The sequence below is a fragment of the Uloborus diversus genome, chromosome 8 (assembly GCF_026930045.1).
Source record: "Uloborus diversus isolate 005 chromosome 8, Udiv.v.3.1, whole genome shotgun sequence".
Lineage (NCBI taxonomy): Eukaryota > Metazoa > Arthropoda > Arachnida > Araneae > Uloboridae > Uloborus > Uloborus diversus.
In genome coordinates, this window is record NC_072738.1 from 157,994,609 (window position 1) to 158,009,820 (window position 15,212).

Below are 15,212 nucleotides of genomic sequence, written 5' to 3' on the forward strand. Positions count from 1 at the left end.
AGTAAAGATCTGCACTGGCTTGCATAGATAAAACACAACCAGCGATAACTTACATGAGCCCTAATGTGAAGATTGAGAAGGTTCGAGTTTTGTTTATTTTGCTGTCGTATCAAATACCTGAAGTCAGCAAGTGCAAGATGCATTTTTAGTAACAGTTACTACTAACATAAATGGCGTGTTCTGATTAAATACTGTAACCAGACTTTGTAGGAAGGTTTGCACTTTCCTTTCTTAAAGAAAAAAAAAAAGATGGGTTAAGTGCGGTCCATGTTGTAAGGCAAGTGCGACCCATGTAAATGGCCTCTAATTTTGCTTATAGCACCTATTTTCAGCTTACCTTTTTTTTACTTTTTTCATAAATTTCTACTAAATTCCAGTAGTGCATTTAATTTGCAAAATGGTGAGAACCTATGCTCGAAAAAATTAATCAAGAGAAATTGTGTTTGAACGATAACCTTTAAGCAAATTGGTCTTTGTAAAACTGAAAAATGAGGCGTCAAAAGCAATAGTTAGGTACATGAAGTACACTGCCAGCTCAGTCATTTCCAACCGAGGACTGCAGTTTCGTGCTTATTAGCACTCATCACCCCGTCATAGGAAGTGACTGAGCTGGAGGTGCAAAACCTCTTAAGGAAGCCAAGAGCGCCAAACAAACTTGTAACTAGCACCGACCAGACGAGTGACCGAAGCAATGGTTCGGTTCAACCCGAAGATTGAAGGCAAGTCAATGTACTTTCTATAAGTTATGGCTTACTGAAAACAATAGTTAGGTAGTTTTGCATCCTAAAATTAAATTTTGTAGATGATTTAAAAACTCGGCGAGATTGGATAACTTCGTTTGGTGGAGCTAGTGACATTATGCAATTGGTAGAAAGAACACAGGGAGTTTATATGAAAGTAATGATTATATGATAGAAATGAGTTTAAGAGCAAACAACAAGAAAGCATTACTGGCTAACGAAATCATAAAATATGAAGAAATTAAAGAGTTAGAAAATCAAGAAAGGAGATTTAGATTATGGGTGCTGTAAAATGGGCAAATCAAAATACAGTAAAATCCCTCTAATGCGGACACTTACGGGACAATTTTTTTTGTCCGCAATAGAGAGGTGTTCGCAGGACACGGGTTTAATAATGTTATTCGCATTGGAACTGGGGAATTAAAAATTGTCCGCATAAGAGGGGTGTGGTGTCCGTTAGGAGGGATTTTGCTGTATGTGTAAGAGAGATCAAGCCAATTCGTAATCAAGAGTGTTACGTAATACATTCGAAAAACTAAAAACAATGTTTCTGGTGTTACTTTTATCTATAGAAAAAAATAAAAACAGAATGAATGAGAAAATTACACTGAAATAGATAAGTTCAAATTCTCTGGATTCTCCTACACTTTACTGTGGGCCGCAGAAAGACAGTTGTATCTCTTTTAATTCACAAGGAATAGTGTCAATCTTTTTCATTGCATTTTTTTTTTCTTTTTCCACGTAGCTACTTCTTTTTTTCTGTTTAATTAATAAAGTGTATGCTCCTTACAATGTTGTTTCAAATCTATTCTTCACTTCATTGGTTTTAACACATATTACCAATCCTAATAGGATAGTATACATACCCGAAAGGACTGGTTTAATTTCCCCCTTTACCCCACAAAAGTAAAATTCTGGCAGCACTAGAGCCCGGGTAAAAATTTTCCTTTTAAATGTATTGAAGCCAATGATTTCAACACAAGGTATAGTTATGATGTAAAAACTGCTCCTAGCTTTGAAGAAAATCATAAAAGAAGATTGTGGTAAAAATATAATGTGGGGTGAAAGTACCAGCAAGAATGCTTTAGGTGCCGAGAAACCCAAAACATCCTCATTACCAAATTTTCTATCTCACCGTCTTTTTCTGTATTTAATCATAAGAAAAAAAAATCAGTAAAAAATGTTAGATATACAATCTTGAAGCAATTCTGTGTAGTACAGCTTTAATAGAAGGTAGTAAATTGTGAAAGTAAGTTAACAAGTTAGAGACCATAGACAAAAGTATATAAAAATATATATCTTTATTTTCATGCATTTAAATACAGAGTTGAGAAGAAAAATAGAAAAGCTCATTTATCCCATAATTGGCTTAAAATGTCATGCACAGTGTTAAATTTACATACTCAACAGGCCTGAACCAAAGAAACTGGTAAAATCCTTTAAGAGAATCAGTGTTACGTAGAAGATAGATGTGTTAGTAACGAAGCTTGAGATGCTTGACCAAAAGACATTACCTGTATCATTTGTTGCTGAAGTAGCTGTTGCTGGATTAGTTGAGAAGCATCCACCATCGGAACGGTCATTCCTATGGGAGAATAAAAACCAAAGTTGCTTAGTACTGAAATGAAAATATTCCCGGTTAGCACAGCCCCTTTAAATCCTGTGTCGTTGCTTAAAACAATGATTCTCAACCTGTGGTCCGCGGACTGTTTTCATGTGGTCCGCGAAGTGAACAGTCATAAAATAATCAATTTAAATCTTGGCTCTTTAGACGTAAATTAATGCGTCTGCTGATTTTTTTTTTTTTTTTAACTTCGAGCCAAATATTGAGAAGCTTTCAAGTGAGAAGCAAGACCAAGGGAGTCATTAAGGGGGTCCGGGGCACAAAAATCGTCAAATTTTGCAATTTTGTTTTTATCATGTGAAAAGTTACTCCGTGTTTTTCTGCTTAAAGGGACGTTTGAATCTTGTTTCTATCTTAAATAGAACGAAAGATATAATTATTTTTGTTGCATGCACCTAACTAATGTGTATTTAACTTTAAAACTTAAAACGCGTTTTCTGCAAGATGCAATTTTTCCCGATTTCTTGCATTCAAACTCTTATAAGTCAAGAACCGATAAAGATAAAGTAATGAAACTTGGAGCATATCTTTTTCAAACAGTTTACTTTAATTTTTATTCGGCGAATTTAAAAAAAAACGTTTTCTGCAAAAATTATGATTTTTTTAAAAAAAAGTATCTTTGAATTTTTCGAAATTTTTCTTCAAATATTTTTTATTTAATCAATATTTTTAAAATCGCCGAATAAAAATTAAAGCTTAGATATTTGTGGGTAATTTATATAAAAAAAATTGAAAATTGATCAAGAATATTTTTAGTTTTAGCAATTTAAAGCAATCCCATTTTTTAAAAAAAGGACTAATTAAATTTAAATAATTTTTTTTTCATATTTATGTTATGATTTTGCTTATTGAATAAATGGCGAATCAGTTCAAAAAAAATTATTTCCAAAATGTATCCCGGACCCCCTTAAAGTGTTAATTTGGAGCTATCTATGTCTTTTTATTTTGTTTTTTATACTAATAATATCTATGTGGTCCGCTAAGGATTCTGAAAGGTACAAGTGGTCCTCAGTGGTGAAAAGGCTGAGAACCACTGGCTTAAAAGTAGTGATATGACCGCCATCTTGGGGCTCAACGTCGATTTTTTCGTATGTCTGCTAAAGTAAAGTAACGTGTTTCACTTCTTAATTGTGATTTTTTATTAATTCCATGTCAATATGCAATCAAGGAACATCGCCATCAAGAAACAAAACACGCTGGTTTCATCATAGCAAACATATGAAGAAAGCGGCATTTAGCCCCAAAATGGCGGACGTGTCGCTACTTAAGCAACGATTTAGGGCTTTAGTTCAAATTAGGACGGCATTCAAGCTGTAAAATGACGCGATGACAGAGGTGTCGCAATTTAAATCTACCATCTAGGACTTTAGCTCAGGTAACATTTACACGCTTCAAAATTGTTAACAACCATTTTAAAACTTTTACGAAACGATTGTAACCCGGGTTATGAAGAATACATTAGAAAATGGGTTGAAAATTATGGAACGGTGAATTGATTATTTAGAGTAGAAAACACTTTTAAAATAATACAATTTCATATTCAATATTCATTCAAATTCATATTCAATATTCAAAATCAATATTCAACTTTAATAAATATATTGAAATTGAAACATATTACAGGTTGGCTGGGATATTGAGTTGAAAAAGAAAAAAGAATAGGGAACACCGACCACACAGTGAGTGAACACTAAACTTCATTAAAAAAAAAATCATAACATCGATATAGCGGCTTTTGTCACATGACAATAAAAACATTTTAATTGATGTATGTAACAAATGTTTTTCAAACTTAGTGAACTTCTACGGTTCGGAACCAGTTTTTTTTCCGAAGGGGGAGGGGGGAGAAAAGAAAAAGATTACACCAACCAAATGAATGATTTCCCCAACCAGTGGATAAACACATCATTTTCTAGTTGTTTCCTTTTCGGAATTGCATAAAAAGTTCAGGGCTACGCACCCCCCTTAAGAGCAAGGGCGCATCCCCCTTAATATCACAAAGACCCCTCCCAAACACAAGCCAACCAAAAGAGAAAAATACCCCTTGAAACATCCCCCCTCCCTAAAAATTTCAATTTGGCGTAGTCTGCACCATGGACCCCCAGGTGAGCACCCTTGAAAAGTTCCTACTACTAACTCATCCGAAGAAAACTTTTGAACTATTTTTTTTTAATTCAGTTCGATGCATCCTATATTAAATTTTGAATTTTGAGCGATAGAGATTAATCTGAGCATTGGAAAAAAAATGATCAAGAACAGCTTCAACTGTGAATTGTAAAATGAAGACATTGAATATTGAAATTTGAAAGTTTTAATGAAGAAATTTATAATCAAATTTTTAACTTCGAAACAACAGCTTAAATACTTAATTGAAAAAAAAATAAATGCATCAAATACTTGATTGAGAATGAAGAATGGCTTCAAGGTGAAATTAAAAATTATAAGGAAAAGTCTACACACTGCATCTCAAATTGACTTTAATAATGTGTGACGCAAATGCAATAATGTCTGCGTAATAATGCAACAATTAATTCGTGGCCAGTCACCCTGAGATATTTTGAAGACGTCACTGCAACGTCACTTTATGATTACTAATTCTGTGACGTTTTCAAGACGTCACTGTAAAAGTGTTTTATGTGTTACTTCACTGTAACGCTGCTTCAACGACAAATTCGTAACCTGTCACTTGGTGACGTTTTGGAGACGTCATTGCAACGTTTCTTTGTGACCAGTGACGTTCTAAAGACGTCACTGCAAAATCACTGCAACGTCGCTTCTGACTGACGATTGCTTTAAATTAGTCCTTTGAAATGAGCCTATTTTAATTTCGTTTGATTTAAAATATAGCCGCATTTGTGAACGCAAGAAGTAGCACTTACCTGAAAGATTGTACAGTGGCAGATTGTTGGCTCCAGTAGTAGAAGATGCGGATGAATTACCAGCGTTCCCAGAGCCCCCTCCGGGAAGTGCAGGAGATGGCGTAGAGAGATTGGGAGTTAAGCTCTGGGAATGAATGCCATTAGAATGAGAACGTTGCTGAAAGGAAAAAAAAAATCTCCATCAGAAATTCAGGGTTCGTACTCCTACTAAAAATCCCGAAAAACTCCTGAATTTTAATTTTTTCTTCTAAGGGCCCTTAAAACTCCCGAAATTTTGTTTTAATCTCCTGATTTCCCCCCTTTCCTCCTGAAAATAATTTTTCCTAGTAAAAGTGCTTCATCAATCTCAAAATAAAACTTTAACAACGCTAATTTCAATTCCATGTTGTTAGGCGGTCATATCAAAAGAGCCAATCAAAAATCTCGTATTATACAGAACACCCATTGCTTTTCGCAAAGACATGGGGTGTGTTTGAACCGACTGACCGGTTATTCCATTCAAACATGCCCATTACGTTTACTGATTGTAACTGCCTCTAGAGAACGAAACAAGAGCATTAGGTTTTGTGTTAACTGCTATTAAGCGTATTTTCTTTATTGCTAATTAGTAGTGCTGTTGCTATTTTATAGTATATTTAGCATTGATAATACTAATACATAGTATACGAAGTACTGTATAATAAATATACTAAAATTCGCTTGTGTTATTACTCCTGAAAATTCTGCTTTTGACTCCTGAAAACTCCTGAAATTCATTTTGTCTGGAAGAGTATGAACCTTGGAAAAAAAGTAAAATTGGAAATCGCAGCAGCAAAGTTATGGTCCAAGTTTCGCTGGCACAAAATTTCCTTCACCCCTTGTTTATCAGTTTCAATCATATCTTCTGATACATTTTAGGGGTAGGAGAATTTTAAATTTCGGCGAAACTGGAGATAATCCGAAGTTGTAACTATAGGTGGGGTAAACCAAACCTGGGAGCATTGTGAAGGTTACTCATTACGAAGCCGCAAAGTTAAGTTTGCCATAAATGTAATAAAAGTTCATTCTGAAAACATACAAACTAGTATTGGTTTAAATGTTAAACTGGTATTCAAATGCTGTGCAGCAAAACAAAATTAAAGTAACATTGTCTCAAATAAAGCTGCGTTATCTATCGTAGATGGCGTAAAGTGCATATACACTGTAAAAAAATTCCGAAACGTTGCTGGGTATTCCCGTGTTACGTTTCGGGATTTTAATGGTTTTTATCCACTTCCTAGAAAAACCCAGTATAATTGTCAAAAAGTTTCCTGAATTGCTACGAGTTTCACGAATGCAGACTTTTCACTGTTTTAAAAAATATTTTTAGCTCCCAGTTTAAAAATTAACTGAGCGTATTTATTAAGGGTATCGGCTTCAGTGAAATTACGGGCCATCCATGCTAATTAAGCTCCCAATAAGAGCGAATAAGTATGGACTACGTTGCTTTGCAAGAATTGCAGGCGAGTGAAATTCTCCTCAGCAATTCTGGCTTAGCTTTGACCATGTTTGCAATACTGCTCTTGGAACTTCCTTGATAAATCGGGAAGATGCCAAGCTATTATGTTATACCTTCCCAAGTTTACACTAATTTTCCTGACACACGACTGGCTTTTAACGGCAAGATTTCTGACTTTTTGAGGAAGCTTCCAGAATAATATCAAGAAGGTTACTGAATTTTAGCTAAAAACGTTCCTGATTTTTGTAAGGTATCTTACTGGCAGAAATTGGGCACATCAGCTGCCCATTATTTTCCAGGAACGTTTCTGAATCGTTTTTACAGTGTAGTTTATACTATTGGGGAAAAAAAGTTCCTTTAGTTAATAAACTTCATTTAACTCACTGCTATAGGGTTACTGCTACATGGATCAATGTCTCCATGTTGTCCAAACTCAACGCTATACAGAATCCACTTATAGTTGTCATCAATTTTCTCAGGTATTGTACGTTTAAAATAGTAGAATCTAGTCAAAATATTTGATTGGGTCAAATTGAAGCTCCGAACTTTTTCTTCCTCTCCGTTTTTCTTCGAACAAAGTTTGGTGGGAACAAAATGATGAATTCACAATCCAGACGTTCTTCTCTTACTATCACAACAACGTAGAAGTTATTAGAGAATCTGATCAATCTTCTTTTGAAAATGGTTCTCTCCCAATTTAAACATTTGAATCATCTTCTAGCTGTGTTGTAGATAGAAACAGACTCCCCATACGCCTCCTGTAACATCACAAATTCCTTAACTGCTGATTTTTAAAAGATGAACACTAAATTTCATTGCAATGCTCTGCTTTCATCGCCTTTTACATCCATTTTACCGCATGCGAAAACGAAACTAAATGTACATCGATGGGCTGTCAAGGTCACATTATACTGACGTCATAGTAACTTGATTTCTATTCACTAAAATACAAAATATAACCAGTCTTCATTGGTCCATCTATGTATTTTGTTGTTTTTTATTTTCATATTGAGTATGCGTATAATGCTCTAATTTCCACTCAACCTTCCTGAAAAATATTGCAATTACGGGACTCGGGTCTGGAAAACATCTAATTTTTATAACTATCAACTCTTTATGTTTAAATATTTAATATTTTTTAAAAATACTAATGCAGCTAAAAAGAAATAAAAAAACTGAGAATGTATTAAGTACCTGAGTATCCACACCTCCTCCACCAATTGCCTTTCCACCTCCTTTCAGAACCTGCGACAGGCGTTCAGGATTACTCAGATCACTGAATTCTTGCCCTTCAGGCTCAGGAAGTATATCCTCCAATATGGTGTACGGATGTGTGTTGGCAGAATTTTGCCTGTACAATGAATGACTGTCAGGACTGCGGCCACCTTTGATGGATGCTGCCAGGGACCTGAAAGACAAAAATACCGATTTGTGACGTCTTCTTAGAAGTTGCTGTTCATCGTACATTGAAGATAAATTTACTTTCGTGCTTCTTTTGTAACAATAAAAAGTACTGGTGCACACAAAAAGGCAATATGTAGTTTTCTAATAATGGGGCCAGCTTTCTTACCAATTAAAAGCAAAGTAGAGATTCTTTTTTTTTCTGGCGCCTAAGTCGTCAAGAATATGAACACCATTCTTCGAAGACTTTATAAGGTTTTATTATGCATATTTTGCCTTGGCATTGGCGTAACCAAGGGTATGGGGAGAGGGTGCTCAGCGCCACTTAGAAAGAACTATCCCCTCCTAGGACTTCTTTTTTTTTAAGTACCCCCTCCCCTCCTCTCCGGATGAATTTTTACGATCATTTTACCGTTAGAAAAACTGCTCTTTGTTAAGTCAGATACGTTGCGATAAAGTCTGTAAATTGTTTTTCCGTTGTAGGATAAATGTTTGCATATTTTTGCAATCTGAGCAAACTAGGCTCAACGTCAGCTTCAATTGGACAAACTGTTGATTCTAGTCAATGGTCTATAAAGTGTCATCAAATTGGGATCATAAAATAGGCTACCAGGGTCTTAGATCAACGAGCGATATGTTGTTTGAAATACAATTTCAGCTTAAACCATGTTTACAAAACCAACAATAGTTTCCCCAAGCAAGAAGGTATTTCCTACTATCAGTGGCGGTGAGAATCCTGATGCATGGACTCTTGTTGGGTACAGTAAAGTTACTCAGATACTGATCGTATTTGCTTGCAATAGCACAGTGGCGCACAGAAGGGAGGGGTCTAGGGGGTCCGGACCCCTCCCAAAGGTCTTACTTTTTTTCCCGATTGATTACGATTCTGTGTATTTTGTACGTAAAATAAATTCAAACAAAGGTAACATTAATTTCAGTTCTAATAAGTGAAAAAAAAAAAAAAACCTCACGGTAAAAGATTTTTTAAAAATATTGTGCACTTGTCCTATAACGAATTGCCTATTACAAGCAGAATGGTTATTATAAATAAATACACTAAAAAACCATGTTTTAGTTTTGTAATTAGATTACACTAAATGAGATTCAATGAACTTCTAAATCATATGGTGCTTCTGCAACGATGAATTTGATTTGTTGAATCCAGTTTTTAATTGTGAGAAAAGTCAATGCGTATATTATTTTGCTGTCTGGTAATTTATTTAAGTATATTTTATTAAATAACACTAATTGTTTATTCAATAGTTTATTTTTTACTGTTTTTCGTTCTCGAGAATCGAAAAAATCAAGTTAATATGTTTGACGGCGTATTGGGGATATGATATGAGACTGAGGCTTTCGATCTTGGACCCTCCCCTTGCAAAATTCCTGTGTGCGCCACTGCAATAGCACATTATGTACTTTCGTGAAACGAATCTAAGCCAAGTGCCATCTTCTAAGAGCTGGACAAAAGCATTGCTTTGTGGTCTTTGGTTTCAGATTAAATAAATACATTTTACATGTACAGGGTGGTCACGGTTAGAGCAAACTTATTTTTCCTAAATTTTCACAGTTCAACAAAAAAAAAGAAGCCTTTGAAGAGTGTATTCTAATCAAACCGGTCTGGAGTTGTAATGATCGTCAAAACGGCAATAACAGTAATATTCACTAATAATAAAGCTGAAAGTCTCTCTGTCAGGATCTCATTCTGTCCGAATCTCTGCCTGTCAGGATCTCTGTGACGCGCATAGCGCCTAGACCGTTCGGCCAATTTTCAAGAAATTTGGCACAAAGTTAGTTTGTAGCATGAGGGTGAGCTCCTCGAAGCGATTTTTCGAAAATTCGATGTGGTTCTTTTTCTGTTCCAATTTTAAGAACAAAATTATAAGATAGACGAGTAAATTACGAAATTATCATAACGTGGAACCGTAACATGGGCACAAGCCAATTGGCGAGAAAATTCACCATATTTTATCTATAAATATACAGGCGAACCAAAAGACCTTTTAATTTTCTATTACGGGCAAAGCCGTGCGGGTGCCACTAGTAATTACATTCGATCTCAGACTTTCCTCATTTCAATGCGCCCACATCGGTATATCCATAGGCGTGCGCAGGGCTTCAGAAATGGGGGTACCACTGTACCAGGAGGTTGAAATTGCACTTGGAAAGACTCCCATACTTGCTCGCTTAAGGAACATTTTCAAATATGGTGGATAAAAAAGCATTTTTAAAGCATATGAGGTATGAAATTAATGAACCTAAAAATGTAAAATTTTAGCCACTTTTGTATTAACTTTCATTTCTATGTGCTAATGGGGGTACCACGGTACCACTGGTGACCCCCGTGCGCACGCCTATGGGTATATCGGATCATTCAATAGTTTGCCTATCGGAAATATTATCGGATCACAACTATAGTTCGTATTCATAACTGCTGTTTCGTACCTGGCATCGCTAAGCTCATCCAGATTCCCATCCAAAACAGGGTTAAACAAATCATCCAGGTACTGATCCAGATCTGACGTATGGGACGGAATCCGGACGTTCTTGACATGGGATGCCAAAGACGGCGCCTCAGATGTGTCCGACATGGCAGAACTCTTGGGCCCTCCAACGCTGCTGTAATCGTCACGGTTGCGATCAATGTGGGCTTTAGTCGAATGCGAGTGGGCCTTGACTCCGCCCCATGCCTGTTTGCCGCCGTATTTGACGTATCTGCTCGATTCTGCTGTCCGGCTGCTACCGTCACCGTCCGCCAAGAAATCATCGGGATCCCGGTCATCGTCATCTTCATCGCCATTCATTTCTGGAAAATCGAATTCTTGGAATTCGATGGCATCAATAGAAGCCTGGAAAAGAAGATTGTGCTAAAGAAAGTTGAAACAAGAAATTTATTTGCTTAAATATACATCTCTTGTGGGGATTATGACAAAAAATTCCCGAATTAAAAGGATAACTGCGAATATATACTAGATTAAAAAATAATGATTTTAAGTTAAACATTAGAACAAATCAAGGAGTTTAAAAGAGTCATACTTTACTTTTTTTTTTTTTTTTTTCATGCAACGCATCTTTAATGTATAACATAACTGCCACCTTCACCTGACCTACAACCGACACATGTGTTTGATCTCTTTATGAAAGCAGCCTTTTTTCTCCCTTAGACCGAAGAATTAAATAAAATTTTAAGTTAAAGTCCTAAATCGTACCAAGAAATTCCACTCTTTCACAAAATTTCAACCTTCTTTACAAACATTGAAAAATCTTTCTTGCCACTTGTAAAATTTCTAATGCTTTATCAAAATATCACTTCATTTTATTTAATACTGCGAAGGTAATAATATAGACTCAAAAAAAAAAAAAAAAAAATCCGTAATGCACAAGCAAGTTGCTTTCAAAAACTGAAACTTTTTTACTGGTTCAAAAAAAAGTAGATAAATAAAAATGAGACTAACAAAAATGACAAAATACTTTAGAATTATGAAATAAAACAAGAACTACATTAGGCTTATCAGCGCGTCTCTTGCATTTACCATTTTACGATACTTCCTAAAACATGTCAAAACTGGCGCATTTAACGATTCTTAGCAACACTCAGTAACAGCTAACTGCCTATTATAAAATTCCTTGAAATATGAGAAGAATAATTAATTCGCTTTTGCAATATTGACATTTGATGATCTTTATGAAAAGCGGCAAGCGATAAATTCACCAACCGTAAGCAGGAATTCAATTCGAAACATGCATCTGCAACTGAGAGAATACTTATCCAAATTTAAGGGGAAAAATAGACGTTAAGTACCATTTTGAGTCAAATAAAAAATCTAACCAAAGATATAAGCTTTTAATTCTTCGGGGTTAGATTAAATGTAAGTATTGCAAAAAAACACACACACACATTTTGAGAGTATGTTAGCGGTTGATACAAATTAACAACTGCTCAGAAGCACGACATCGCGTCATTTGGAACAAGGGGTTGTCCAATACCTTTCACAGCACGTGGTCAACCGCATGGATGAGACCAGAATGTAACTCTAGTTTTTTGATCCAGAGCAAGAGCCGAACTACCCATGATCCCAGCTCCCCTAGAGATACCGAGAGTTCACGTCAGGACTTGAATAGTTGAACTTAAACAAGACTTTTTCCCCTTTATAGAGTTTAAGCAATTCGTTTGAACCGCAAAAGGTAAAAGTTGTGGAAAAGTAGTTATTGAAGAAAAAAAGCAGACATAAAACAGAGTGACATACTGCGACATCACATACCTGCGAAGAGGAACTTGCATCTCTAACAGCATGAATATTTCCTCCATTAATGTCAGGTGAATGGCCATTCATTTTGCCCGACTGGTCAATCAGTGAGCCAGGACCTAAGCTGCTACCGTCACGGCGACTTCCGGCATCGCTGGCGTCAGTTTTGGTGTTTTTAAGCAACTCTTGGCGAGAAAAGTATCGATCATTGAGCGCCGATGACGCCAATCCCAATTCGTCTTGCCAAGCTGCAGACTGAGCTTGACTGGCCAAAGATGCATGAGCAGTAGCTACAAAAAACAATGCTTCAGTTAATTTTTGGTCGATAAAAAATAATTTGAACACTTTACCTTTCTGCAGTAGAGATAACAGCGTGTTTCGTCAAATATTTTTTTACCACAAACAAGTAGTAGCATAATTATATGCTTGAATTATAATTAAAAGAAACTTCATTTCTTTAAGTTCTGTCTTGTAAAAGAAGGCCTTTAACAAAAAGGACAACGACGCTTCACAAAAAAAAAAAAAAAAAAAAAAAAAAAAAAAAAAAAACTGATTTCGCCAACACTTGATTATAGCAACCTCACTTCTCCTGTTTTCAACCGGTTTCGGAGTGGTCTCGTCCAAGGACGAATGTTAACAGTCCTGACAAGGGCTATAATCAGTGTTTAGTAACATAAAACAAAACGTATAAGTTAAAAGTTTTGCATTGTTAACAAATTAGCAAAGCAAATCAGTTTGACGAATCAAAAAAAAGGAAATTTCACATTTATATTTCTCTATAAAAAGTACATGTAATACACCGCCAGCTCAGTCATTCCATCCGAGGACTGCCGTTTCGTGCTTATTAGCACTCATCAGCCCGGCATAGGAAGTGACTGTGCTGGAGGTGGAAAACCTCTTAGGAAGTCTACCTCGGAAGTCAAGAGCGCCAAACAAACTCGTAGCTAATACAGAATTAGCACCGACCAGACGAGTGACCGAAGCAATGGTTCGGTTCAGCTCGAAGATTGAAGGCAAGGCATGGTATTTTCAGTAAGTAACTAACTGAAAACAATAAGAAGTAGATGGGAAATTTAAGGACGATAAGACTAAAAAATGCACAATACCTTGGAGATCATCCAAAATATCTTGATGAGGTTGAGTTGAGCTGTCTTTCGCCTTATTTGCCAAATACCGTTTATTGAGTTTGCTGGTTTCAGACAGTCCTTGAATTTCCCGTTCATTGTATCGATCATTGAGTTTACTCTTGGACAGACCTAACATTGCACCTAAAGGTTCCGGCCGAGCTGAAGAATGGTGGGCAGCTTCTTCAATGACAAGATCAGAGCGCGTGGTTTTGCCATTTTCAAAGTATCGGTCATTCAGAGCACTGGTCTTGGATAAGGGGGGATCTATTTTACCGGGATCATCCAACAGGCGTTCGTGAGAGCTGGCTCGGAGCCTTTCTTTCTTCCTCTCTGAAAATGCAAGTTGATATGATCAAACGATGTCCAGTAATAGACAACTCACAAAAGTTTAAAAAAATAAATAATCAAACACTGTTCAATCAAGGAAAACGCAATAGTAAAAAAAATATTAAACACCGATCAAGGAAAACTCGCAACACTTAAAGAAAAAGATCAATGATTGTTCAATCAAAGAAATCTTGCAACATTGAAAAATAAATAAAAGAATAAAAACTGTTTCAATCAAGTAAAACTATTATTCCAGATGATATTCTAAAACATCGATATTTTACCATCAAAGTCATATCTCTTATGCATACCCATTCTGCAGTGATATTTCTCTTTTTTTTTAATGCTTTTATTGTCTTTTCATTACTACGGGAAAAAAAATTTTTTGATAATCATACCCCTGTAAATTGAGTTTTCTTCCTTGAAAACCCTATGTGCAGTGAAACGTATTTTTTTCTCCTCTATCCGAATACGAGTAAAGCTTGAGCACGGAGAGATGGTGGATGACCTTGAAGCAGAATCATCTTTTGTAATAAGGTCATGAGAACACTTCTTCGCGCCGAATAGTAATTCGCGCGGCTTTCTGGCTGATTCTACCTATTATGAATTACCTATATTTATTACTATGTGAACACGAGTAGGGGAGACCGGGGCAAGATGACTATGTTAACAATTTTCGTTGCTTATTAATTCATTTTCAAGGACACTAAAATTAATTTTACATGAACTGTTACAGTAGTCCTTTGTATCATTAAATATATTACCATTTAGTTTTCAAGATAAAAATAATGAAGGATATTTTTATTTTTTCATAACCTTAACAAATCGTCATCTTGCCCCCGTATTGGGGCAAGATGACAACATTGAAAAAGGTTGGACATAGAGTTTTTGATTTGAATATGTTATTCAGTTGAACAAATGATAACTGTGTTTTTACATCTAACAAAGTATGAAATTAAGCTAAACACATTGCAGCGTTATGTTGAAGTATTAAGTTGTGCAGCTAACAATGGGCACAAATGAAAACGCCATTTTCATAATTGGAACATTCCTCATGCCACCACTCTTGGCTTTTATAGCACTAAATCTATTCATCACTATATGGATGGTCACAATATTCCTATGGACAAGCAGAGCATATTATAACACCATCCTTTGAAGTTGATGCAACTGGAATGCTTGGCACAAATTGTATAGACTTGGACCTACAGGAACTTAGTTCGAGGTGTTTCTACTCTCTTTTTAGCTTCACGGGATTATTTTCCCTGTTTTTTTTTTTAATAATCTATTTTTTCCTTTCGTTTTGCTCCTTGTTCTGACATTTCTCTGATGGGTTTTGCTTGTAAGAATGTTTGAGCTCAGTTTTCCGCTTTTTCTTTTTTTCCTCTTA

General features: G+C 35.8%; 1 protein-coding gene across 1 annotated transcript in view; it reads right to left on the reverse strand.

The window, feature by feature from the left end:
* The window catches only part of LOC129228703 (unconventional myosin-XV-like), a 261,173-nt gene that overhangs the window by 124,211 nt on the left and 121,750 nt on the right, over positions 1–15,212 (reverse strand). The window contains exons 28-33 of the mRNA XM_054863387.1: positions 13,475–13,825; positions 12,384–12,658; positions 10,567–10,970; positions 7,915–8,128; positions 5,244–5,400; positions 2,255–2,325 (exon numbers count right to left, since the gene is read on the reverse strand). Coding sequence (XP_054719362.1) covers positions 2,255–2,325; positions 5,244–5,400; positions 7,915–8,128; positions 10,567–10,970; positions 12,384–12,658; positions 13,475–13,825 — 1,472 coding nt within the window. The remainder of the gene's footprint in view (positions 1–2,254; positions 2,326–5,243; positions 5,401–7,914; positions 8,129–10,566; positions 10,971–12,383; positions 12,659–13,474; positions 13,826–15,212) is intronic.